The 26,023-nt window shown below is 50.9% G+C and overlaps 10 protein-coding genes across 10 annotated transcripts; 6 read left to right on the top strand and 4 right to left on the bottom strand.

Annotated features, from left to right (window-relative positions):
* The first annotated feature begins 976 nt into the window (after window positions 1–976).
* Window positions 977–2,767, top strand: MYCFIDRAFT_152688 (uncharacterized protein). Its single transcript, XM_007926895.1, has 5 exons — window positions 977–1,341; window positions 1,402–1,429; window positions 1,570–1,767; window positions 1,836–1,970; window positions 2,040–2,767. The coding sequence occupies exons 1-5, from the start codon at window positions 1,274–1,276 to the stop codon at window positions 2,187–2,189; spliced, it is 579 nt and encodes a 192-aa protein (XP_007925086.1). The 5' UTR covers window positions 977–1,273; the 3' UTR covers window positions 2,190–2,767.
* A 906-nt stretch (window positions 2,768–3,673) lies between these two features.
* On the bottom strand, window positions 3,674–4,104 carry MYCFIDRAFT_173445 (uncharacterized protein; the record flags this gene model as incomplete). Its single annotated transcript, XM_007926894.1, has 2 exons — window positions 3,674–3,970; window positions 3,994–4,104. The coding sequence occupies 2 exons, from the start codon at window positions 4,102–4,104 to the stop codon at window positions 3,674–3,676; spliced, it is 408 nt and encodes a 135-aa protein (XP_007925085.1).
* Window positions 4,105–4,398: 294 nt separating this feature from the next.
* MYCFIDRAFT_163273 (uncharacterized protein) lies at window positions 4,399–5,675 on the top strand. The gene has a single exon (XM_007926893.1). The coding sequence runs from the start codon at window positions 4,486–4,488 to the stop codon at window positions 5,260–5,262; it is 777 nt and encodes a 258-aa protein (XP_007925084.1). The 5' UTR covers window positions 4,399–4,485; the 3' UTR covers window positions 5,263–5,675.
* MYCFIDRAFT_207287 (uncharacterized protein) lies at window positions 5,644–8,727 on the bottom strand (the record flags this gene model as incomplete). Its single annotated transcript, XM_007926892.1, has 5 exons — window positions 5,644–5,690; window positions 5,722–5,761; window positions 5,782–5,817; window positions 5,843–5,927; window positions 5,972–8,727. 5 exons carry the CDS (start codon window positions 8,725–8,727, stop codon window positions 5,644–5,646), a joined length of 2,964 nt encoding a protein of 987 aa, XP_007925083.1.
* Window positions 8,728–8,769: 42 nt separating this feature from the next.
* On the top strand, window positions 8,770–9,813 carry MYCFIDRAFT_210883 (uncharacterized protein). The gene has a single exon (XM_007926891.1). It carries the CDS (start codon window positions 8,810–8,812, stop codon window positions 9,488–9,490), a length of 681 nt encoding a protein of 226 aa, XP_007925082.1. The 5' UTR covers window positions 8,770–8,809; the 3' UTR covers window positions 9,491–9,813.
* A 2,818-nt stretch (window positions 9,814–12,631) lies between these two features.
* Window positions 12,632–16,404, top strand: MYCFIDRAFT_152681 (uncharacterized protein; the record flags this gene model as incomplete). Its single annotated transcript, XM_007926890.1, has 3 exons — window positions 12,632–14,244; window positions 14,890–15,112; window positions 15,149–16,404. Coding segments are annotated over exons 1-3 (2,700 nt in total), but the record flags the coding sequence as incomplete, so codon positions are not given.
* Window positions 16,405–16,802: 398 nt separating this feature from the next.
* On the top strand, window positions 16,803–18,240 carry MYCFIDRAFT_210882 (uncharacterized protein). The gene has a single exon (XM_007926889.1). It carries the CDS (start codon window positions 16,868–16,870, stop codon window positions 17,429–17,431), a length of 564 nt encoding a protein of 187 aa, XP_007925080.1. The 5' UTR covers window positions 16,803–16,867; the 3' UTR covers window positions 17,432–18,240.
* MYCFIDRAFT_207284 (uncharacterized protein) lies at window positions 16,803–18,485 on the bottom strand (the record flags this gene model as incomplete). Its single annotated transcript, XM_007926888.1, has 7 exons — window positions 16,803–17,596; window positions 17,625–17,741; window positions 17,785–17,875; window positions 17,912–18,231; window positions 18,269–18,382; window positions 18,409–18,433; window positions 18,461–18,485. The coding sequence occupies 7 exons, from the start codon at window positions 18,483–18,485 to the stop codon at window positions 17,575–17,577; spliced, it is 714 nt and encodes a 237-aa protein (XP_007925079.1). The 3' UTR covers window positions 16,803–17,574.
* On the top strand, window positions 18,438–19,864 carry MYCFIDRAFT_203028 (uncharacterized protein; the record flags this gene model as incomplete). The annotated part of the gene is made up of 2 exons (XM_007926887.1): window positions 18,438–19,421; window positions 19,475–19,864. Exons 1-2 carry the CDS (start codon window positions 18,564–18,566, stop codon window positions 19,862–19,864), a joined length of 1,248 nt encoding a protein of 415 aa, XP_007925078.1. The 5' UTR covers window positions 18,438–18,563.
* Window positions 19,865–20,209: 345 nt separating this feature from the next.
* MYCFIDRAFT_203027 (uncharacterized protein) lies at window positions 20,210–20,950 on the bottom strand. The gene has a single exon (XM_007926886.1). It carries the CDS (start codon window positions 20,585–20,587, stop codon window positions 20,282–20,284), a length of 306 nt encoding a protein of 101 aa, XP_007925077.1. The 5' UTR covers window positions 20,588–20,950; the 3' UTR covers window positions 20,210–20,281.
* Window positions 20,951–26,023: the final 5,073 nt, after the last annotated feature.

Raw genomic sequence — 26,023 nt, 5'->3', positions numbered from 1 at the left:
GCCTCTTGGTTGTAGTGGTAGTGACATCCTGTTATTCCGCAGTGGCGAGAAGTAAATCATGAAGTGAGACTCATCCTTTTGAATTGAGCATCTTTTGCGCAGTCGTCGTACTTGGCATCAGCGTCAAGTGTCGCGTTGGCACAGGAACAAGGAGGTGAGACAGCAGCAATCCCCATCGTCATGCAGTCTTTCCTTCTATGCAGAACATGCTTCACTTTCAAATTTGTGCTCTCGAGGATAGAAGGAGCTGACACACCGGTCTGTCAGCATGAGAGGCACGTATGCCGTCTCAATCCATGCCGAACATCATCATCAGCTCGCGTGAGGCGGAGAAGATTCCACGCGAATGGTGCCATTCTGACATGATATGCTTCGGAACGACAAGCCGCCAGCCAATTGCGGTTCGACAGTGCCCAGCGAGTCGGTGTCGACGCTTGCAGGACTCTGCAGTGGTACACAGCGGTGTGTGCGCGTCGTCGATGATGAGAGATGAGTTGAGAATAATGAGATTCTGCTTCTCCACGCACGCGCCAAAGAGCCCGAGCGCGAGCGCGAGCTTACGATGGATGGTTTCAGCTGGACAAGGTTGGAGCGTTGTGGCGATGCCCGCCAAGATGCTGCTGTGCAGGCCGTACTGTACAATAATACTGTAGGCGGGGCAGGGCAGGACAGAATAATGGCAGATGCAGGTGAAGGTGAGGGTGAACACAGTGGCGAAATTGGGCTTGCAGGCCTGTGCATAGAATAGCACGTGCAGTGCAATAGGTTCTACAGCTGGAGTGCAGTATTAGAATACTCTAGGCATCGCGAAGACGAGACGGGAATCTTGTGAAGCCAAGGCCAGGCTCGTGGTGGTGGTGGTGACGGGACTCTGCTGAGGCTGCTGTTGCCGTTGCCGCGAGAGACGAGAGTCCATCGCTTGCTTTGCCCTTTGCCCTTGCACACCACACATCGCCGTGAAGCTCCCAGCAACTATCGCATCTCATCTCGTCGCGCTTGGGCACGAGCGTACACAGCCGCCCGCCCAGCAAACATCGAGAGTAGCCCGCCGTTCTCTGCTCTGCCCTGCCGCTAAAAGGTACGCGCGCGGGATCTACCTCGCCCTCGCCCTCGCCCTGTCCAAGCACGCACTGCACTTCCGCATCTCTCCATCCTCCCTCGACCAACGCCATCTCCCCCGTCCTCTCCAACCCACTCCACCATTGCGGCGCTCGCTCACCACCGCTGCAGCACTCGAATCCCCGACCTGGGCCTTCGTTAACCCGTCGCGCACATGGCGGAAATCCGTCGCAAGCTAGTCATTGTTGGTGACGGTGCCTGTGGAAAGACTTGTCTGCTCATGTAAGTCTCTATCTGCATGCCTCCATGCATCCATCCGCGCAGTACTGACTCCGCCGCCAGCGTCTTCTCCAAAGGCACTTTCCCAGAGGTTCGTTTCACGCTGTCCACCCCCCCCTTTACCCGCCGCCCGCCCGACCGCGTCATCACCAGCGCCCAGACCTGGCATACCTGGACCACTATCGACGATGAACAGTGCGGACACTCACTGATGCTAATTGCTGCCTGCAGGTCTACGTCCCAACGGTCTTCGAGAACTACGTCGCCGATGTTGAGGTGGACGGCAAACACGTTGAGCTAGCGCTATGGGATACGGCTGGTCAGGAAGATTACGACCGACTGCGACCGCTTTCATACCCAGACTCGCATGTCATTCTCATCTGCTTCGCCATCGACTCGCCCGACTCGCTTGACAACGTGCAAGAGAAGGTACGCCTATGCTCACGTGCTTCTTTTCGAGAACAACAAATGCTGATTGGTTGCGCGTGCGTTCACAGTGGATCTCAGAAGTCCTCCACTTCTGCCAGGGCCTGCCTATCATCCTTGTTGGCTGCAAGAAGGATCTCAGATACGACCAGAAGACGATTGAGGAGCTGCACAAGACGTCGCAAAAGCCGGTAACACCAGAGCAGGTACGTCCCGATCAGGCCATGCTGCAACTCATACGCTGCCGCAAGGACCAGTACTGACCCTCGTCGCAGGCTGAGGACGTCCGCAAGAAGATTGGAGCACAGAAGTACCTTGAATGCTCCGCCAAGACCAACGAAGGCGTCAGGGAGGTCTTCGAGCACGCCACGCGCGCTGCTCTGCTCACACGGAAGAAGAAGGAGAAGAAGTGCTCTATCCTGTAAACTACTTCAACCCATAACATCATACTTCGGCGATTCACAAGCAACACCACCTGCGTCTTCCGCGTCTGACTGCTACCATAACGACCCGCACGTAAAACTTCGAGAGCACCGGCAATGCGAGCACACGAGCAAATTAAACACAGCTAATTGAAAGAAGAAGAAAAAGATGAGTGGAAGAGTGAAGTTCAGAGAAGTCTCGACGCAGCGATGCTTCTGCCGCGATCAAGCTGCTACTTCTCCAGGAACGAAAGGAAGGGAGTATGGGGCTGATTGAGGGACGGCAGGAAGACAGGATCAGGATCTCCGGGCATCGATCAGCTGGCTGAGGCTGCTCTCTCCTTTTTTTTTGATCACAACATCAGTCGGTGGACAAGTGGTCCTTTGAGTATGTGCTCCTTGTAGTGTCATGTAACCATGGCACATCCTGTACCTGCTGGCGTTTAACTGGTTTCCCGAGGCATATCTCTGGTCTTCTCGTTACGACGTTTCATCTCTCTCTTTCTTCTAATTGCATTTTGTGGAGGTGGGCTTCGTAGGCAGATAGCATGAGTGCGAATACGAGCATATGTGAGTTTACGTGAGTCGGTTCTGAGGGAGAGAAAGTGAGGCGAGGCCGTTGATTGTGGTGTTTGCCTCAGCAGCATCTCGGTGTGGTGTGGCGTGGCGTGGCAGCAGCATCGGAAGATGTCGAGCAAAGCACCGACTGCAGCTGCAAACATTGCGTCAAAGGCAGGCAGTCCGCTCACCTGCGCAACTCCGCCGCCAGCATTGAACATCCAATTCTGAAGCGTCACCGAGCATTTCTTGCAAGAGCGGCCAGACCCACAGTTGGAAGACTCTCCAAGCGACGCGGCGAAAGGCTGCAGATCGATTTGCGCTGCCGTTGCGGCTTCCTTGAGCAAACGGTTTGTCTCGTTGCTCTTTCACAGGCGCAAAGCAGGCTTGGAAGTTGAAGCCTTGAACCTGGAACACACGCGCGGACCCGGACCGCAGAAGCCAATAATACATCATCCGTCGTAAGGTACATACATGTAGAATAGTGGGCGACCGCCGACCGGACCACAGCACAGCACAGCACGCGAATTTGACGCCTCAGACGCGGGAGGCTGGCGCGACGCCATCACTCAGCAAAAATCACCTTGCCGCGAAGCGCACCACAGTGACCACACAACGCCAGCTTGTCACGACCTACACCTCACTCTCCATTGGGCCCGCGAGAATCAAGCTTGCCGCCGCCCACCACACCGACCACACTCCCATTTCCGACCATTCGAGACCAGAGGAGGAGAAGAAGTGTGCTGCCCTGCCCTGCACTGCGTCCAACACTTGAATATCGGAAGAGCAGGAAGCAGAAACCCACTCGTTCTGCCGCCTGGTCTGTCTTGCTCGAGACACCATCACACACCACCCCTATCAAAGCGCGAACACATGCATCTGTGTTGCCAACAAACATCACAGCCGCAATGTCTCGTCCGGTGATTTGATCATCCGTCCCTCTTGGTAAGTATCAAGTCGCCTGCTTGCTCCCTTTCTGAATTGCGCTGCTCGAGTTGGCTACTCGGCAGCTGGCGGAGCTGGAAGAGAAGGAGTCCTGAGCGCACGTGCTTCTGCGCGCCGGAGGGGAGGAGATACTGCGGACATTTCTTGACATTGAAGCAAGCGCATCTTGAGAAGTTGCCACACTGACTTAGAACCCAGGGCTCCCACCCGAGTCGATACAGCCGCTCTTTGTGACTGTCTCCATTCACCGACACACCCACCACCGAATACACACATATCATCTACCTATATCCGCATTCACTACTGGCGCATCGCCCCCAACATAACTTACGGGAATCTTGGCACTCATTGAAAGGTGACCTGCTGGAGTACCGGGAGCAAGTGAATAGCATGCCATTCCTGGGCAATAGTACATTCACTGCCCGCGAAGGCATCGTATCAATCCTGGTGCATAAGAAGAAGAGTAGCGCCCCCGAAATGACGATGATGGATCAGAACTGCAACAACACCGCTTTCGCGGTTGAGAAAAGCATTGAACAAACCACAGAAGAGCGCGTGGATTGCGGTAAGTCGACATGTGTGTTCTTTTCTTGCCCGCGCAAGCTGCCTGGGAAGAACCTCATCTTCCACTGCTGTCAACCGCTGCTGATCTCGACTAGCTGAGCCTACCTCATCACAAATGCCTTCGCCTCCGGACTCGAGGTCCCCAACACCACGCTTCAACCTTGACATCTGCCCAAGGCGCCTGTATCCCCTCATTCCACCAAAGAATTATGGCGCCATTTACGACAACGTCATGTTCCGCAGCTCTTTTCCCCAGCGCGAGAACATCGAATTTCTAGGCTCACTCAAACTGCGCTCCATCCTCACCCTGACTACTAAGAACGACCCCTGTGAAACATACTCAGACTTTGTTCGAAATTCTTCGGTGCGCCATAAAATCATGGAATTGGAGACGAACAAGGAGGGCGCCATCAATATGAAGCCCGACAATCTCTGCGAGGCGATCTTGTTTGCGATGAACCCATCACACCGACCAGTGTATGTGCATTGCAATCAAGGCCGCCATCGGACTGGCTGCTTCGTCGCGTGCCTTCGCAAGATCGAGGGTTGGCCCATTGAGGATGTCTTGGCCGAGTACGACACATACGCTTCGCCAAAACCACGGGATGGCGACATCGCGTTCATCAAACAGTTTGACCCAAAGGTCATCTACACCTTCGCAGAGCAAAACCCTCACCTGAAGTGGCGCTCGGACTCAGTGCTTGGCACCTTCGATCTTCTGGCCAGCATTCCCAGAATGGATATGGGGCTGCAGGTCGCAGATGGCTCTGTCGTCAGTGACACAAGCGATCCAGGTTTGATGCTAGCTGCACCGCGAACAGTCGACCCGGCGCTCTTGAACGGTACCGCGTCTATCCTCAAGACACGCGAATCTGTGATCGACGAAGACACTGGATTGTCCGAAACCATCGCCGAGGTTGAGGTGGTGGAAGACGATGAGATGGAGGATGTTGTTCACAGCACTACGTCAGGTACACTCTCAATCTCGCAGATCTCCGCTAAGTCGTAGGACGTAGCAGAAGCGGACAGGGAGATACGCCGTGCTCAGGCTCGTTATCTAGGAATCTCGCCAGAGGGAGACTCGGGCTCTTTAAGACGCGAGTTAGGCATATTGCAGATTGAGACCAGGCTACTGCACTACAGGAGGCTCTGGGCTCTCGAACGAGAATTCGAATGCGCGCTGGAGCAAGCGGCTTGGCGAGCATGGGCGCTATGAATTTCTTTTTTGACAAAACTTGCCCGGCGAGGCATTCATTGGATTTAGCGTCGGCGCTGGAGGAACGCTCTGTGATAGAGCTCTGCTTTTCCATCCATGCATGAACAGAATCGCCGCCTGTCATAGCAGAACAGCGTGCGAGAACAGTAATTAATACTGCCACACTGCACAACATCATCGGCCGAAAGCATGGCCTGTCGCTCTCGTGTGCACTGTGCCCTCTCATCTCCCTTTTCACGTTTCATCGGTCACTTATGGCCCATCTTTCCTGAACCTGGATTACGCGACGCTCCTATGCATGAACCAAACCACGCCCGGCTGTTGTGGAGCAGGTGCGGCCCATTGCGCCTCTCAATCATATACAGAGTGGCACTGAGGTGAGCGAAGTCGGTCTCAATCGTGAAACGGTGCCATCCTCATGAGCTGGGAGAATCAAAGCATTAGAGCAGGAGTAGAATCTCATTGCGCAATTCACATGGGTACATAACTCGTCTCAGTCGACGTCTGGACATCAGCGGCAGGAGGAGCAGAATGGTTTTGACCACCGTCACTGTCCTGAAAGTAATCCCTCGAAACCCTTTCATCTTCGCTCTCATCAATCAAATACCGCGCACGCACTTCCCCCATCTCCGCTCGAGACAATCTTTGCTCCAACCCGTCTCTCAAGTCAGCCGTAAAATCCAAAGCTTGAGCTTGTCTCTGCTTCTGCAACTCCGCATTGAAAGCCGATCGGTCTTTCAGCTTGCTTATGTTTTTGACAGTCCATTCGTTCCAGGTGTTTCCGTCACTTTCCATGCGTCCGAGGACATCGATCATGCTTTGTGAGTCGTGTAGAACAGCGTAGCCCCCGAGGAGAGTGTTGTAGGTCTCACTATTGGGTTGAATACCTTTTGTTCGCATATAGGTGAGCACTTGTTCTGCGAGTTGCATTTGACCGTGCCGGGTGAAGCCGTCGACGAAGATTGACCAGGTGTAGACTGTAGGTTGGCAGAATGGATGCCTTGCGTCCTTGGGTCGGTTCTTGCCTTGCATATCCTTCACGATTTCGGCAGCGTATAGGAGGCCCCGCTTTGATTTGATAAAGGTGCAGAGGAAAGCATTGAAGGTGTAGTCGTACTGCGCCATGGACGCGAATGGCTCTGTGCCGGCCTCGACAGCAGATTTGAACCGCTGGTAGAGCGCAAAGGCGCTGCGAACATCTGGGTCCCTGCCCTGGAAGAATGCTTCCAAGTAGGTGGCTATCATGATGTACATGGTATAATAGGAGGGCAAAGGACGAGCTTCTGATGAATCTCCAATTTGCGAAAGCTTGGAAGGCATCAGTCCGACATCTCGAAGCGGTCCGAGGTCAAAGAGTTGAGCGTAGGCGTCGGCAACAATCTCAAAAGCACGCTCGGAATTGTGTTTTGTATGGTGCAACGCCAAGCAATGAAGAATCTCGGTCGACAGTACTACCTCCTTGTGGATGTCTATGTGTGAAAGGGCGTCACGGATGGTTGCATTCAGGATCTCAGCGTCGTCTATGGTGACTTTGCAGGCCTTCAGAAGGATAGCATAGGTGTATGCATCGGCTTGCAAACCATGGTCGACAAGTGAGTGATAAATGGAGAAAGCAGTCTTGAGATCACCTGCCTCGACCGCATTCAGCATGATGATATTGGCGAGCTGATTGTTGAGGGGTAAGCCAATACTGAGCAGATTGTCGACTATGCCAATGCATGCTCGTAGACCTCCAGTATGCCGAATGGATTTGCGAAGCAAGGTCGCACAGCAGCTTTGGAATGCGTAGGAATCCAACGGCGCTCCAGCGGCTCTCGCCTCCAGAATAGCGCTCAGAGCGAGATCAAACTGACTGTCCTTGACGAAAGCGTTGACGAAGTGAAACCAAGTAGGCCAGTGTGTTCTATTAACCTTGTCCGAGGTTTTCATGTACTTGAAGAATCGGATCCTGGATTCCTTGCTACAGAAAGGAATGATGGGAACATACCATCGTCCATCCCATTTGCCATGCATATAGCGGACGTTAGACCAAGCATCTGTAAGAGCAAATGCTACCTCCACTAGCTTTTCGATAGCGGACGTATCGCCCCGGGACGAGTAAAGCAATGCCAAGTACTTCAAAGAACCCTGAATGCAAAAGTTGTGCTGGTAGACCTGCCCGAACGTCGCCACCAGAAAGTCTAAGGACCGATCAGGATCGTGGTGCAAGAGCCAAAGCAGAGCATGTGGCCATAGACTCAGGCTGATTGACTGGCGCAAGCAGCCTACAGTGACCTCTTCGAGCTTTTCAAGTTCTTCCAAAACTGTGTCTAGCTCGACGATGGCTTGCGGGGCGACAGTTGGTGGTTGTAGCGTCCCGGCGTCGTTCGTCGCGCACGAGTTCTTGACATGATTAATGAGCCGCAAAACCTCACGATGGTACTCTTCACGCCGACGAGCAGCGACTCTCAATTCCAGGGGTTTTCCAACTCTCTTGGTCGCGGGACGTTTTATAACTCTCTTGTACGCGGGATGTCGTCCCCAGACAGACTTCATCTGCACTGGGCCTTTTCGAGGCACGCCTCGTCGGACCTCAGGGCCTGATTTGGCAAATTGCTCAGACTTGATCGGAGGCTCAACATCACTCTGTAGTGTTCTCTGTTGCTGGAGAAGATTAGGTCGTGCTGCATCGCCGGTTCTTGGTAGCTCTGGTCTGAAAGTATGGTCGTTCTCTTGGTGGATAGCACGATCGGAAATGTCATAACCACGCCCATATAGCCTAGACGACGTGGAAGCTCTTGCTTTCCTCCGCCTTCTCCCTGTAGACGCAGGCTCAGACGAGTCTCCATGCGTATCATCCTCTGCTTCTTCGACTCCCTGGTCCCACCGGTTTTGAGCATGCTGATTGACATGTTGTGCCGCACCATTTTCTCTTGGCCCCAGTATCAGGTCTAAGTAAGAAGAGTCTGCGTCAAGGCTGGAAAGACCTGCCTTCCGACCGCTCTTGATCTCATCTCTGCGGGTCCCGTAGCTGCGGGCAAGATGTTGCTGTCGTAGGTGCCATTGTGTGTAGTTGGCAGGAGGCTGTGAGGACCATTTACGGAGAAGCGTCCGGAGTGCAGACTGGCATGATGGCATAGGCGGGCATTGAGGGTGAACAGGCGCGTGTGCTGCGCATACAGTATACGAAGCTTTTCTCGGGAGTGCAAGGAGTGAGCTCCGCAACCGCAAGCGCAAGCAAGCCAGTTCAACGCGAGTCATGCTCACTGGCTTTCCCATTTCTGCAAGACCAAGAACTTTTGCGAAACTTCACCGCTGATTGATCTACTCGCCAGAAAAGACCGAGAGATCGTGACCAAAAATGGCTTCAATACAGGCTCTCAGCTCAGCCGCGCAGGACAGAAAAGCCCGTCTGGCGCAGCTCAAATCGCTCAAACGCAAGCAGCCAGACACAACCGAAGACCAGCAAGATGAAGCAGCACCAACACCCAAGTCACCACGGCAGGACTCTACACTTGAGGGCTCAGACGTGACCTCCAAATATCTCTCAGGAAGAAACTATGACGCAGAAACGCGAGGAGCCAAACTAGGCTTTGAAACAGCACCAGACGAAGGGAAAGAAACACTCGAAAAGAAAGCCGCAGCCCTCGCCGCAGAGACCAAGCGACAAGCAGAGGAGGAAGAAAAAGCCAACCAACCTCTCGACCTCTTCAAAATCCAGCCCAAGAAGCCGAACTGGGATCTCAAAAGAGATCTAGATCGCAAACTCGCCGTCTTGAATGTCCGCACTGACAACGCTATTGCGCGGCTGGTCAGAGAGCGAATTTCAGGTCAACAAAAAGCTGCGCAAGCCCGAGCGGCGCAGGCCGCTCACGGGAGCACAAATGGTGGTCAGCAGTCATCGTCACAAAGTGGAGATGTTGAAGCCATGGGTATCGAAGGCACAACTCTTGTCGAAGCAACAAATGTCAGGGAACGCGAGGACGAAGAGGACGCGAGACGGGAACGTGAGGAGGAAGAGGCACTTCTTGATGGAAGCTGAGTGGGACGGTTGGGTGGTCAGCAAGGCCAGCAGGAGATCCACCCTTGTGCACGTGATGGTCGCACGTTTCTACTCTGAAAGAATCCAGGTTAACTCGCCGAACTGAGCGACGTGCAGGAGCGCGACCGTTCTCGAACATGACCGGGCCCGGGTCAAGAAGGGCTAAGGGTCGTCGAGCGGAGGGGTCCAAAAGAAGCCGTGAAATTATTTTCCTCGCGGTAGTCGCGGCTGCTGCTTAGCGAAATGCGTGCGATCATCGCATGATGAAGCGTCAGCGTGAACCGCCGCTTTGCAATGCGACACACGGATAATTTTCTTGACTGATGAACAGCGACCCACGCGCAATATTTCCCCAGATTCTCGATACCAGGCTACCGTGAGTGCATGTATGCATTGGATGGACAAGAAGAAGATGGCAGGGACTCAGAGTTGCGCAGCATTTCTTTTTGACAGACCATGCACGCACGAGGCAGGCAACGCACGATGCAATGCGATCCCCAGACTTATTAAGTTTACTCTCCGCTTGTGGCGTTGTCATCAGCGGAGCGTTGTGATGATGCGCATACGAACACATCTCGCACGCTTCGGACATCGGAAAGAGGAGAAATGTCTTAGAAGGCTGGTTAGTAAGTCAATCGTCGAGGTTTCACCTCAGCTTCCCTCTACAGTATGACACTGATGAGGGAGCCAACTCCGCGGAAAGGTCATCGGTACAGTAGTAGCATTAGTGTGCTTTCGTCAGCAACGAAATCAATGCAGGCTACTGGCCATATTATTTTCGAAACAAGAAAGATAGCGCTGCCAGACATGTTCGCAATCTCGCAAGCAACCCCTTGAACTCGAGCCGCTTGTGTACGGCATCAACCGCGCCAAGCGAAGACATATGATATGCAGGTTTTTACAATCAAGGAAAGGCGCGACTGTGAGCGACATGAGGTACATGAGAGATGTGTGTGCTTTCCCCGCAGGTTCGTGAAGGATGGAGAACCTGAATGTGGACGACGCTATGCTCTTTCCAGATCCATGTATGCAGCCATAGTTATTACGTGGTTATTACGGAGGGATGGCGTCTCCGAACCTGCGTGTGCAAGGGCAGATCATACGGAGCAGGTGGGCAGATGTTTAGGAGGTGTGGTATCTGCTCTTGCGAACATTATTCAAGACGAATCTGCGGGGAGTTTGAGATTGCGTTGATGTCGACCGCATCTGTTGTTGGCCAGCGCTTCAAACACATCATGATGAGGTAAGCAAGGAGCAAGTGAATGACTGCCTGCACATTGCTTTGGATACTCCTCCGAAACATGGAAGCGATGAGGTCTGTGGTGTTAATGATTAGCACTGAGCACTCGTCGCTGGAAGGTGGCAAGTGGCGTCCGATTAGTGAGTTGATAGGCGCAGAGTAGCGTTTGCGCTGTGCACCCGGCATCAGCCATACAGGTGGTTGAGATGGGGCGAAGCTCAGCTGGCCTGCATGTACTCTATACCTTTGATTATTATTACAATGAGAAGTTGGTCCAAGCTTGAAGGACGAAAGTTGCTGGATGCTGGTCAGCGTGACGATGTTCTGATGTAAGTCACAGAAGAGCGCAAATTGCTTTCGCTTGTGCTTCTTCATTCTGTTGACGAGCGCTGCAGAGTGATGAGGATTGGGAAGTGATCAGAGGGACCTAGCAGGGCAGATCCTTTGATGAAGGGTTGAGGAAAATAGCATCGGTCCTGGTCTCTCTTGTTTCTGCTGGGAAGGCCGCGGGCGGGAGGAGAGATTGCCAAAATTCAAGGTGGCCAACATTAGAATGACATGGCATGGCGATATGCAGGCGCTCGGGCCTTTTCGTCTTCAGTTGCCTGTCGCCTTTTCGATAGCGTGTACGATGATAGGGTCGTCGCGGGTGCGATACTGCGATTTGACGCAGATGCGCATTGCGCAGGCGGGAGAGCGACCAGCATCGCATCGTCGCCCAACGTGGATGCCGGCGTTGACGGTTGACTGCTCAAGGCATTTCGAATATGGCCTGCACGGGTTTGACGGGCGTGCAGCACATGGGTTGGCTCCGAGGCGTCTGGTTGACCACTGCATCTTCTCAGACCATACCGAGCCCCAGCTACCCGCCCGAGCCCTAGTATAACCCGGTGCTAGCACTATTGTAGAATCGCCTCTGTATTAAATTACGTGCTCTTTCCGCCTAACATAGGCTGTTTCTATTCCTAGCTAGTATTATTAGTAGGCGCGTCGCGTATTATCTAGGAAGTTATACCTCGAATTCTACTATAGATCTAAAGTTCGTATTTCTTCTCCCTTTTATAGTAGATTGCTTAGTAAGTACCGAAAATAGCTAAATCCCTATTATACGACAAGTTTCCTAATAAAGTTATTACTAGTAATAGTAATAGCGCGGCGGCGGTAGTAGTTATTAAGTTATAGGAAAAGGTAGAAATAGCGGTAGAAATAGTACTAGTAGAAGGCGCGCTATTAGGGATAGTTCTTAAGTCGTAGAAAGAGGTAGAAATAGCGGTAGTAGTTATTAAGTTATAGGAAATATATATTCGAGGTTATAGTTACTTACTAAACTATCTAAACGTATCTCGAGAACGTATATCGCTTCCTAACTATCGATTCGCTAAGAGATTAAAGATCTATAAGTATATAAGAACTAACGTCTATAGATAGAATAAAAGCGAGTAAAGTAATAAGCTAATATTAAAACGCTATACTAGCGCGTCCGTTTACTAGTACTATATAGCGATAAAAGATCGAAAGTATCTACGTTTACCTAGCGTAGATCTCGGCGTACTTATAGGTAAAGGTCGGCTATATACTTAGCGCTAAGCCTCCTTAGCTTCGGTCGGAGGGGCTATAGCGACGCGATTATCCGCTTCTATACGCGATTTTGTATAGAATAGGCGGTCTCGTAATCTCGGGTTATGCTAGGGCTCGGGCGGGTAGCTGGGGCTCGGTTTAGTCTCGAGGGCTGCTATCCGCCCCAGCCCCAGCATCGCAGAAGCGGGCTCGGAAGGCTTTTCTCAATCTCACCAATCACAGAGCGGCACGCTCGAGCCAAAGTGGAGTTTCACTCGAGTATGCGCACTCTCAACTTCAATCTTCACGGTGCTATCGCTGCCCAGCCCATCTTCCATCATTCTCACCACACTTCCTGTATACTAGCCCTTCCTTTCAATTGCTTTTCGAAAGGTGCGGCGCGTCCATCGCCGTCACACAGCGCCACCCCCATCGCATTCTGTGAGACGACGGCCATTCTCAACCGTTTGAGTGCTGCGCTTGGCGTCTACCATGACACCGACCGAACGACGGCGTGCCTTCGATTCTTGACCATCCGAACTTGCAATTCAATGTCCAGCAGAAGCCAGTGCGGGTAGGCGTGTGTTTGGCCAGCTGCTCGAGGCAGGCGATTTTGCGTCTGCCGTGAAAACAACTCTCCACTGGCTGTGGCAGCTTGGAGAGGGAGCACAGACGTTGGTTGGGACGGCGGGGCGGGGTGGGGCGTCCGCCGTCAGGCACAGAGACAGGCCGCAATGTCAACGGAAGAGCACAACGACGATGGGCAGGAATCGCGGTCGCAGGAGAGCAGTGGCCAGAATGTCGAATACACATCCAAGTCGGAGATGCCGCCCAGCTCGAATGTGATCACGGTCACGCCCCGCAGTGCTGTCGAGGCAACGGCACAAGCTGAGGTAGAGGGAGCGCTGGTAGAGGCGCAAGCAGAGGCACAAGCAGAGGCAGAGGCAGCTTCGAACCCGGACTACTTTACGCTACACCCCGCATCCGCAGAATGCACCATCGAGACAGCACGGCTCGACCAAAGCCAGAGCCAGAGCCAGCACAGCCAGGACAACCCGCAAGCGCAACCACTGTCGCTGCCACTGCCACCGTCATCGCTGCCACGCACTCGATCGAACCCTTCGCCTGCAGCCAGTCTTTCCGGGAGCGATGTCGAGTCGGGTCCGCGTGCGCACAGCGAAACTGCAGCCAAACCCCCGTCATCGTCATTGCTACCACTATCCTCGCCACGCCCAGCAGCGCAGACGGCCATCTCGAGTCTCAGCATCGAGAGCACCGAAAGCTCGGCTACTGTGCGCCCCGCGCCCTCCCCCTCGCGCCCGGCTCTGACGACACAGCTCACTTTCCCCAGCCAGGCACTCGCGGAGCTGCACAAACAGCAGTATCCGGCCTCCTACGTTCCCACGTACATGCGTGGTCCCCATGTCAATACTTTCTCCTCTGCAATAGCCTCGCACTACGCACGACCTCACCGCGGCACTCAGACCTCGCACAACTCGCCGGCTGTCACGCCGAGCACCGCCGGTTTGTTTAGTCCACACGGCCCAGCGTCGGCTGTGCCCTTGGAAACAGAGTCAGATGCGTCGGGCACGTACGCTAGTCCCTTCCTGCACTTCACGCATACCCACGCTCCCAAGGAAACCCACACTGCCGATGTCGACATCGATCCGGTTTCTGGTCGCAAGGTGATCAACAACTACGAGATCGTGGACGAGCTTGGCAGAGGCACGCACGGAAAGGTCAAGCTTGGTCGCGACTTGTATCACAGGGACAACTATGTTGCCATCAAGATTGTTGAGCGCTTCTCCAAGCGACGTAAACTCGGTAGACTGGGCACGACCGAAGATAAAGTCAAGAAGGAAGTCGCCATTCTCAAGAAGGCTCGTCACCCCAACGTGGTGGCACTTCTCGAAGTCATCGACGACCCGTCGCGAAAGAAGGTGTACATCGTGCTGGAGTGGGTGGAGATGGGCGAAATCATCTGGCGAGCTAAGGCTCCCAAGGAGATAGCCATGGTCGAGGCACGCAGGTACAATAGAGAGAAGAGCGGCCGTCAAGACGAGCGAAAAGCAGCCGAGGATAGAGCCGTGCTGGATGAGGCCAAGAAACGGCTTCAGAAGGAGAAACGGCGGCGACTGAGAACTCTGCGTCGGAGTAGACGTCGCGTACGGGATGACCCCACGGCATGGAGTAACGAAATGACTGGCGATGACTTGAGTGATGATTCAGACGACGATGATAGTTTGTCTCGTATCTCCTCCATGTCATTCGCGGGCGACATGGACAACAACGCAGCTCCGTCGCAACAGCAGTGGCTGGACGCTGGTCTAGGTAGGCGACCGTCACGCACTCCAACGCCCCTCCAGCCGGCACTCGACACCGCCATCGCACACCCTTCACGATTCCTGAGGCTGACCGCAGAACCAGAACCGCTCTCTCCGATCACGACCGACCCTACTCCCATTTCTGCCGCCTTGGCTTCCTCTGTCGACCACTTGACCGGCTTGGAGGGTACCATGTATGGTGCATATGAGCCTGTTTACGGGGCCTCGTCACGTGTCGCCAGTCTTCCTAGCAGCTTGCGAGGCTCACAGCATGGAAGCACGGAAGGACTTTCTGCCTTGGCCGACGAAGTTCTCGACTCAGAACTGGATTCCGACCTTGAATTCGTTCCCGTTATGACAATTGAACAAATTCGTGTTGCTTTCAGAGACACTCTTCTCGGCCTACAGTACCTGCACTACCAGGGGATCATTCATCGCGACATCAAACCGCCGAACCTGTTGTCAACCGCCCAGGGCCGCGTCAAGATCTCTGATTTTGGTGTCTCCTACCTAGGTCGTCCGGTTGGCGAGGGCGAGCATGGTGAGGACGTTAGCGAAGCTGAAGCGCATGACCAGGATGAAGCAAAAGAGCTGGCGAAGACGGTTGGCACTCCTGCCTTTTATGCGCCTGAACTTTGCAGCACTGACCCGGCAGATGAGCCTCTGCCTGTTACCAAAGCCATCGATGTTTGGGCTCTCGGCATCACGTTATTCTGCATGCTGTTCGCTCGCACACCATTTGTGGACGATCAGTATGTCGTCATGCGTCAGATTGCAGATGACGAAGTCTACATCCCTCAGCAGAGGCTTCAACCCACGGAGCCCGATGAACCAAAATCTCAGTCGTCATCCAGAGCTAGCTCCCAAGCTCGCAACACTTTCAGCACTCCGGCTTCTAAGAGGAACCCGCTTGATTTTGCTTACGAGAATCTTGGGGATGAGCTGCATGACCTGCTCAGCAGACTTTTGATCAAAGATCCACGGGACCGCATCACTCTGGAAGAAGTTCGACATCACCCGTGGGTTCTTGCGGATCTACCGGACCAGCACGCCTGGCTTGAAGAGACAGATCCAACTCGTCAGGCTGAGAAGAAGATCGAGATTTCCAAAGATGAAATTAACGCCGCCGTCGTGCCACTGAACTTGATGGAAAGAGTGAAGTCCGTCGTGAAAGGAGTCAGTACGAAGCTGGGTCTTGGAACGAAACGTGAGAGATCGCAGTCGTCCGCAAGCCTGCCCAAAGATGGTTCTCCCGGTCCTTCCGCTCATTCTTCTAGTAGTACCATCAGCTCAGATGCGAGGAGGATGAGTATTCGAGCTGAACAGATCGTCAGCGCGCTACAATCTTCTCATGATCAGCATCCATTATCAAAGAGTGTGGCTGCGAGTCCTGACAGCGACAAGGCATCCAGGCGCGTTGCGAGATTGAACGGCCACAGTGATGCTGGCCATCGCCTATCCAGAGTAACTTCACGTCCAACTCCACATCGCGCTATGACACTCAATTCTGCCACGGAATCTATGAGGACCGTCACGCCATCTGACTTTACTCGAGCCGAATCACCGCCGAAATCGCCTGGTCTGCCAGGCACTCCGCAGGCACTCGCGACATTGAGCGGAAGTGCTTTGGGTGGACTTCTCGGCGGTGCGGCACGTATGGTCAGCCGCGTTCGCGAGTCAAGTCGTCAGCGTTCGCGCCAACGACGTGGACCAACCAGCGAGACTAGCTCTGTACACTCTTCTGACCATCACGCAGAGGCCACTCTGGCCGTGAGCGACGCAACAGCAGCTGGACACGTGCACCAACCGGAAACCTTGCGCGGAGAATTCACCCCAAACTCAAGCGTGCACAACAGCCCTGTCAACTCCCGGCCACAATCAATCACGTCAGACCACCAACATCTTCACCCTAGCCCGGTTGAGTGTGGACTGCTCTCTCGCATGAGCTCTACCAGCTCGATAGCATCCCGTGGGCGGCGCGAAAGGTACAGGGACTACAGCGACAGGGCATCTTCCCGCTCTAGGCGCGCTCATGGAGCACACGAGTCAACAGCCGAAGAGTGGCAGCGTGCCGACGAGGAGCGCATCAGGAAACTGATTCGGGAGCACAAGGAAGAGACGGAGAGAGTGAATTCGGCGCGTTCGTCGCCATACTTCGGTCACTCGCCCGACCTATTCTCAGCGAAGAAATGTCCGACCAGCCCAGATGATGAGCTTGTAAAGCGGCAAGACTCACAGACGCCATCGGTTGCGGATATGTCAAATCCCGGGACTCCCGATGAGTCTGTGAGCCCTATGCATCATACCGGACAGCTGCCGCCCGCATTGGTATCAAGCTCTTCGGACCTGGGCTCGGCAGTCTCGATGTCTATTAGCAACCCATCGATTCAGTCTGTCATCTCTGAGGCCTCTTCAGTCAGCAGGCATGGTGACCAGCATGACGGAAAGGGGCAGCCATCCTCTGACGACACGCTTCCTGCCGCGCCTCATCAGTACCTTCACGAAGACAACATCCATGGCTACAGTCCTGACCAAGAGGAGGACGCTGCAGTCAACAGTGACTGCGATGAAGAATTTGATTCGTCCTCCGATAGCGACTGTGGGCTACTCATGTCTCGGCGCAAGTCTGCGGCTAAGCAAGGTGGACATGGTGGCTCAGCGCCACTTGGGGTGCAGAAGAAGGCGCGAAGAGGCACGGGCGTGTCAACCCGCTCCAAAAAGTCTTCGCGAAGCGGCTCCAATAACACGATGAAGAAAATCCGGACACGAGAAAGCAGTGATGAGCAAAGTCGACGCTCTCTAGACATCAGCGAAGAGTGATGTCCACTTCAGGATGTACCGCGACCAGATTTTACAACACTTTACTACACGAATCATCACGACACGACCTCACGATCAACCAATTTATGCCGGCCTAGAAGACGGCATCTTCGCACACCTATTCTCAACGATACCACACCGCTCTACCTTCGCTTCTTGTTCATGCTTGCGATCGACGAATCCGGCATCGCACGGGATATCAGTCGACTTTTTTCTTCTTGGCGATGCAAGCTGTTCTTCCTGCTTGATGTATCCCACTTTCTTCTGGCATGAAGTGTACGCATAGTGGATGCGTTGTTTTATGTTATGGCTGTTCTTGGTTGGAGTTTAGCGTTTCGAGCGCCGGCGTTCACAAAGATAGATGGGATGGGATGGGATGACTGAACAGCCCAATGTGTCGAATGAAATGGGACGGGTTGATTGAGGCATCTGGGAGGAGCAATGCTGAAAGCAAATGCATGCAAAAAGGGAGGCAAAGACGTGGTTGTGGTTTCTCTGACACACTACTGATGTTGCCAGATTGACTGTGTATATCAGCAGCATATGGGCGTCTGCAGCCCCGGGCGGGTTTCCATGAATTCCGGCATTTTGCTATGTGTCTGTTTGGATGAAGGGAGGAAGATGGACGGGCCGGCAGGTGGATGGGGTGAATGGGAATGAGAGAAGCGGGAGGATGGGATGGGTGGGTGGCTCGATGGCAGATTTGTTGTTGAACATCTATCTTCCTTTCTACCCTTACTGTCTTGGTCTTGGAGGTGGTGGCAATGAAAGTCTTCCTCTGTATTTTCAAATCAAGTGACCTTCCGCGTATCATCTGTTTCAGCCTACCTTAGATACCAGGGCGTTTTGTGAGCGGTTCGAACACAATGCATGTTGGACATGAAGCTAGGGTAGGGTAATGCGCGGAGGAATCTGGCGGAACTATTATTCAGAAGGCTTGGCGATGGTGGGCTGGACTCGTTCCTCCAACTTTGCACTGGGCATACACACCCCAAGGCTCAGCTATATTTCGCTATCACTCAACACAACTGGGCCCAAAGAAACCAATGCGCATATAGAAGAGAAATAAAGGCGGCTCGAACACGCTTCCACACCCACGTCTGCCAGTGTAGTCATAGTCATAGTCGCAACCATGTCGACCTTTGGACAATACTTCCGTGTAACGACATACGGCGAATCGCATGGCAAGTCTGTCGGCTGCATTGTGGATGGCGTTCCACCTGGGCTCGAGCTCACGGAAGATGACATTCAACCTCAGATGACTCGTCGCCGACCTGGTCAATCCGCACTCACTACACCTCGAGACGAGAAAGATCGCGTAGAAATTCAGTCTGGCACAGAGAAGGGCATCACACTCGGCACTCCCATCGGACTGCGAGTCATGAATGAAGACCAGAGACCAAAGGACTATGGCAGCAAAACTATGGACATGTACCCGCGACCATCGCACGCCGACTGGACATACCTAGAAAAGTACGGCGTGAAGGCTTCTTCCGGTGGAGGGAGGTCAAGCGCACGAGAGACTATAGGAAGAGTTGCAAGTGCTGCGATTGCAGAGAAGTACTTGAAGATTGCGCATGGAGTCGAGATAGTTGCTTGGACGAATTCAGTCGGTCCAGAACACCTTTTCCCTGCCACGAGAGAACACCCTACTCAGGCTTCGAATCCTGACTTCCTGAAGCTAATTGATTCTGTCACGCGAGAATACGTGGATCGCTTCAACCCTGTGAGATGTCCGAGTGAGGAGGCTAGCAGGAGAATGGGAGACTTGATTGCTGAGTACAGGGACAAGCAGGATAGCATTGGAGGCACTGTTACTTGTGTCATCAGGAATACGCCTAGCGGCTTGGGCGAGCCGTGTTTTGACAAACTGGAGGCGAAGCTGGCGCACGCCATGCTGAGTATTCCTGCAACCAAGGGATTTGAGATCGGCAGCGGATTTGGTGGGTGTGAGATTCCTGGCAGCGTACACAACGATCCCTTCGTCAAGGTAACTTCAGCAATACGCCAATGATAGGAATCGGCAGACTAACATGGAATCAGGCGCCAACAGCTCAAGAAGGCCGAGCACGACCCCGTCTCACCACCAAGACAAACAATTCAGGCGGTATTCAGGGCGGTATCTCAAATGGCGCGCACGTCTACTTCACAGTTGCATTTAAGCCTCCGGCCACGATCGGGCAAGCACAACAGACCATGACCTACGACGAGCAGGAAGGTGTTCTCGAAGCGAAGGGTAGGCACGACCCGTGTGTCATCCCACGAGCAGTACCAATCGTGGAATCAATGGCTGCGCTGGTAATCATGGATGCGCTTCTGGCACAAAGCGCGAGACAGAGTGCACGCGCGCTGCTACCGCCTCTCAAGAACTTGACTATCCCGGTCAGCGAGACACACAACAATCTCACAGAGAAGGCAAATGGACATGCATAGTCGAACATACGAAACCGGTGCATAGCGAGGCGTTGGTAGACTTGTCAGGACCACGAGGTCTCGGATGTAAGACATGTATGAGCATGAAAAGCAACACACAATGTAACGGACTAGGCCGAACGACTCATTAGGCGGACAGTAAATATAGATTCCACTCCCTAGGCGTCTGCCTCGCTGACTTCCTGGATGATAGAACACACTTCTCACTCACTAAACCTGACCCAGTGCCGCTCGCCACGGACTCAATTTGCATTTCTTTTCGCCATGGTCTACCCGGAAGAAAGACAATTCAACGAAGTTTCTGAGTTCAAGTCATCCCTCCAGTGACCGGAAATCAAGATCTTAGGCACGCAGGTACTGGTGAATGTCCAGAGGGAAATGTTCATCAGCCTCTTTGTTTTCCAATGCGGCTCAGCATCACTCCTCAGGAACCGCGTCGTGCTCCGCTTCGTCAGGCCGTCGATGCGAAAGGACGAAGGCTGCTGGGTCTTCTAAGGGCCATAGTCGATTGAGAACGCGCTCTGATTTTGAAACAGCCGGGCACAGTAGCTGGATTATCTGGAGCATGAGGGCGAGGAATAGTCTATAGGGCCTGTCATTGATGGCAGCTCTTGTGTGGTAATTGGTCTGGAATTTTACTCGGAGTGGGACTTTTTGGCTCTTGCCTGTCTGCCCACACACAAGATCTGGCGGAAGGTAGATAACCTCTCGCCCAATCATCATTCGGACGTCAGCAGGGCGAATTAGGGAAGCAAAGCATGTGAGTGTTGTTGGTTGTCTTGCTTGGCATGGCTTCTGCTTGGATGACCATGACAAATGTCCTCCTGCAGAGAGTCTCGGACACGACAATCTATGCCAAACGCGAGAGTGCGGAAGTTACTACCATCTCAGGATCTCCACAAATTTGGAGCATCATGTCGAATCAAGCAAGATGAAGCCCGTTCATGGAGAACCGCAGCGGCAAACTCCGTGGTGTCAATGTCTATTGTACGCCAAGTGATCAGAACACGAGGCTTTCTGCGGTGTTGGCATGAGTTATTATCAAGAATTTCTGCGTTGCCCTTGCAGCATGCATGCAGCTATGAGAAGCTCTGCTCCACGTTCATCTTCCGGCTGTCCTCGTCTGGATCGCGTGGGCGCATATGTACGGCATATTAGGGCGGAGGCCGATGACCGCAGTGCCGGATTCTCGCCAAGGAGCTCAGTCCGTTCGGCCACGGTAGTCTTGTTGCGGCGCGGAGATGGTGTGTTGTGAGGTGCGCGATTTTGATTCTTTTTTCGTGCTTGCAGCGAAGTTGCTCTCGTGCTGTAGCTTCTGATGATGCTGTAGCCGCGGTGAATAGACGCGCTGCTCCGGTACAAACCCACAGAATCTGCAACTTCCAGGCGAAACGTCCGATGCACCTTGCATAGACCTTGTCGACGATACCAGGATCGAACAGGCCTCCTTGTAGCTGTGGCTCGTGCTAACAGCACAGCAGCCTCGAGGCTTGTACTTGTGACGCATAAGCTCGGTCACATGACAACACGTGTCCTCTTGGCAGGAGAAGGATTTTCACACTGTATTTTAGACTATAGAATAAGGGGAACATAGACAATCAACGAAGCTATTATTGAACCGCTAGCAAGGCAGTATTACGTAAGTAATCTACTACGCTATACGTAATAGTTATAAGCCCGGAAATCCGTAGTGTTAGAGACTTCTATAGTATAAGATAATAATTAGCAGTCTTAGCAGTACTAAAACACTATTTAATTAAGCTTCTATAAGCGCTTACAAGATCGATATATCGTTAATAGCTCTCTCTTCGGCTAGTTGCCTCGAAGGAACTAAATATATTACTCTTCGAGGGCCTAACGACTAGGACCGCTAGTTTAAGCAAACTAAGACATATCTCTCTAGATATAAAACCTAGATATATGCTAATCCTTATACGAGTAAACTAGTAGAGCTAGCTTAGCCTATAATCCCTATACTAGACGCGGAACGTATACTAGTTAACCCTCTTTACTAGTAAGGAGTTAAAATAGCTATAGATATCTATAGGATCTAGTTAGCGGACTTCAATCGATTTAGGTTAGTACGTAACAAGTCTATCGAATACCTAGCTACTACTATAGACGTACGCTATTATTTAGAAATTACTAATAATAACAATATAATAGTGCTAACACTACGTATTGTTCTTACGCGTCTAAAGGACAAGCTTACTCTAAATACATAATAGCAAAGAACAATAGTTAGTAAGGAACTAGCTCGCCTAATAGGATTACGACAAGTTAAGGACCTAGAACAGTAGTATAAGGAATAGCTTAACCTATATAAGAAGATAAGGCGTATATAATACTTAGAACTAGATAACCTAGTAGTCTATCTCTATATAGCAGTTACGAATATAGATAAAACCTACGGAAAGGGACTCTATATAATGCATTAGGCCTCGCCTAATACTAATCACTTCCTCTAACTAATTAATATAGTACGAGAATATGCCCGCAATATGCTAGGAGCCTCTACTAAGAAAGGGTTATTATTTAGCATTATCTACGAGGAAATAGGTAAAGCTAATGCTACTTCTCCCTAAGCTAATACCGCTCTATAAGCAGCTAAAGACAATAATAACAAGAATAAGAACCGTAGTAGCAGCCGTATATCGAAGACGTACGCTAAGGTAACTAGCGTTAGTAAGAAGAAGGCATATAAGAACCGAGGCAAATGCAACGTAGTAAACTATCGCCTTCGTAACTAGGTTAAAGAGAAGGATAAGGACAACAAGTAGAAGGCTAAGCTAAAGTACTTTAAAAGCTACCTACGTAAGAATAAGAGCTTCTATCTAAGGCAGGCTAAGTTCTTTAAGGACCTACTAGCTATTAAAATTGCTTAAGAACACTATAGATTAGAGAGTAGTAATAGCGAGGATTCTATACCGGACAAGCTCTCCCTTGCCTGCTTCTTCTACGCTAATACACTATTATTTACCGGAGCAGTCGGGCCTACTGCCTACCTTAGTATAGCAGCGTTAACAGAGTAGAATCCGTTTAATAGCCTAATGTATAATAGTAGCTTAAACTGCAATATTGTTAACTATCCTAGTCGCTTTAATTTTATACTACTTCTATTGCTAGCCTCCTTAACTATAGCAACTAGTACTAGTTATAACAAGGTAGTAGCTATCGGAATAGCATCCTTTACGATTATAGCTATTAGTAGCAAGCCCCTACAGATTAAACTAAGGGAATGCCTTTACATCCCTAACTTCTATACTAACATTATAGGAGGTGCCTTCTTCTTCTAGCGTAGATTCAAGTACTAAGAAATCGATAATACCCTCTATAGCCTACAATACAAGCTACTTGTTAAGTTTATTAGACTAACCTAAGGAATGCCCTACTTCGACATTGTTAGTAAAGTAGATAAAGCACTACTACTAACTAAATAGCTAGTCGACTTAGACAACAAGCCGCTTAAATACCTATTCTAACTCCCCCTATCGTTATATATAACAGCTCGCCGCTCCGCACGCCTACTGCTACTAAGAAAGCTTACACTTAAGCAAATATATAAGGTGTTCGGGCACCTAGGTGCTAAAAGAGCAGAAGAGCTAGTTAATAGGGTTAATAGAATAAAGAGGGATTATATATATAACAATAAGGTACTAAGAACCCTATAGTGCCCTATATATATATAAGCAAAGGGAAAAAGGCTCATTTCTAGGAGACTAAGGCATTATAATGTGTTAATACTAACTCTATATAGATACATTGCAGCCGACCTAATATAGCTAGATCTAGCCTACAACGGGGACTAGTACATCTTCTACGTATACGACCTAAATACTAGACTTCACTTTATATAGACAATTAGTAATCGCTAGGAATTAATACTCCTTTAGTGCTAGAACTAGCTAGCTACCTTCGTACGCAGCATTAGCAGAGACATTATCTGTTTGTTATCTAATAATAAAGGAGGCATATTAGGCTTTCGGTTTCGATCCTATCTACGCAATAACTATACTACTTAGAGGCTAATAGCGCTATACACATTAGAATAGGACCTAGCTAAGCGAGCAGGCCGCACTATTATTAAGGTAGCTCGAGCCTTAATAATATACGCTAGGTTTCTGTATAGCCTATAGCTAGAGGCAGTTTATATAGCAACCTTCCTAGCTAACAGATCACTAAGGTTACGCAATGCCGACCTACTAATGCGTACACTATACGAGATTGGTAGTAGACATAAGCTAAATATAGCCCACATTTATTAGTTTAGAGCAAGGGCATATCTAGTAATCTACGGCACCGAGACAACTAACGGTAAGAGAAAGGCTATACTACTAAGCACTATAAAAGTGGCCTTACGTACCTATATTAGTTACCTATATAGATATAAAGGACACTCTATCTATAGGATATAGGTGCCCTTACGAATAATTAGACCCCGTAGTAGTTCGGTTTCCGAACTACTAAACGTATATAGTTTGGTTTCTTAGCGGCGAACTAGCTCCCTAGTTCCGGTTTGGTTTTTTCGAACTATATAGATTCCTAGTTTGAACTAGAGACTGTATTAGTTTTACTATAAGGACACTCTTATTCGACTGCCGGCTACGATTGCCGGCTATAATAGTAACTCTATTACATTTACTACGCTCTTTTACCGTTGCTAGGGCGTAGTTGCCGTTACTAGGGCGTAGTTGCCGTTACTAGGGCGTAGTTTTGCTATAAGGACACTCTTATTCGACTGCCGGCTACGATTGCCGGCTATAATAGTTACTAGGTTGTATTTACTACGCTTTATTACCGTTGCTAGGGCGTAGTTGCCGTTGCTAGGGCGTAGTTACCGTTACTAGGGCGTAGTTACCGTTACTAGGGCGTAGTTGCTATTGCCGGGGCGTAGTTGCCGTAGTTGCGAAAGCTTACCTATATAACGTTACGTAGGCGGCAACAATTAGGGCTTCGCGATATTCTTATACTTTTAACTTCTTCCTCTATACCTATACCGACAATAACTACTATACGCTACGCCTCCGCCCCTTTCTCTTATAATAGTAAGAGAGAAGCGCGCCGCGCGCTAAACAGAAGATAGAACTAAAGACCGCGAGTTTGTTTTGCTTAAGCGTCTAACTAAAAAGCGTAAGACTAAAGAGGAGTACTCTACGAAGAAGAATTCCGTACGAGACCGCGAGAGAAAGGACAAGATAGATAAGGATAAAAGAGCTAAGGATAAGAGAAGAAAGGCGCGGAACAAGGCATTCTATCGATAGCTAGCGCCTATAGAAAAAAGTGAAGGTTGGAATAAGAAGATAACCTAAGAGAAGGCTAAGAGGAGGAAAGAATTGCGGCTAGTTTTCGAGCGTAAAGTTCTAGTAGCGTAAGTTAATCTAGCTAGCGGCCGTAGCTAGTAGCTATAGCCGGCAGCCGTAGCCGGTAGCTATAGCCGGCATATTTTTCTTTAATACGTTAACTAATAGCATTTAGACCTATAGCCGCTACCTTTATCGATACGACCGATAGTAACGGAGATGTTTAGATAGCCGAGAACAACAATACTAGAGTTTAGGATACCGCGATAGAGCTTAATACTACGAATAAAGGAACTAAAAAAAGCGAGGAGATACTATACGTCGATCTAGTAATAGGTACAGTCTTAGGGCCTAACGCTATAGACGATAAGCGCTAGGAGTAGATCGAGTATAGTTAAAGAGACGAGATACTAGTAAAGGGCTAAGGTATAAGTCCTATCAATCTAGAAAATCATAGTTAAAGCTACTACGAAAAGCTAGTAAGGATTAGAATCGAGACTAGTCGTCTTTATATCCTCGATATAGAGTAGAAGTTTCTTTATTAGTATTAGAGCGAAGCCTTTACGTCTATAAAGGCAAAGTAGCTTGCGATTAATACGATCGGGGCTAGGTATCTAGGGACGGCAGAAGTGTTACTATAGGAGGAAGGGGTATAGGTAATTATTCTATACTCGGTATATATAGCCGGCGTTCGTAGCCGGCAGATACTAATAGTTAAATAGAAAGCGTTTCTCGAAGGCAGAGTGCTACTACTATATAAAATCTTTACTAAGGTAGAGAGGGCTTGTATCCGGAATCTAAGCTACTAGTAGGATAGGTTAGCGTAGAATCTCAAATCTCTATATAAGCCTCCGAAGGA

This window comes from Pseudocercospora fijiensis (assembly GCF_000340215.1).
Source record: "Pseudocercospora fijiensis CIRAD86 unplaced genomic scaffold MYCFIscaffold_3, whole genome shotgun sequence".
Lineage (NCBI taxonomy): Eukaryota > Fungi > Ascomycota > Dothideomycetes > Mycosphaerellales > Mycosphaerellaceae > Pseudocercospora > Pseudocercospora fijiensis.
The sequence above is the reverse complement of the archived record's forward strand: the minus strand, read 5'-3'. Positions and strand labels throughout refer to the sequence as shown.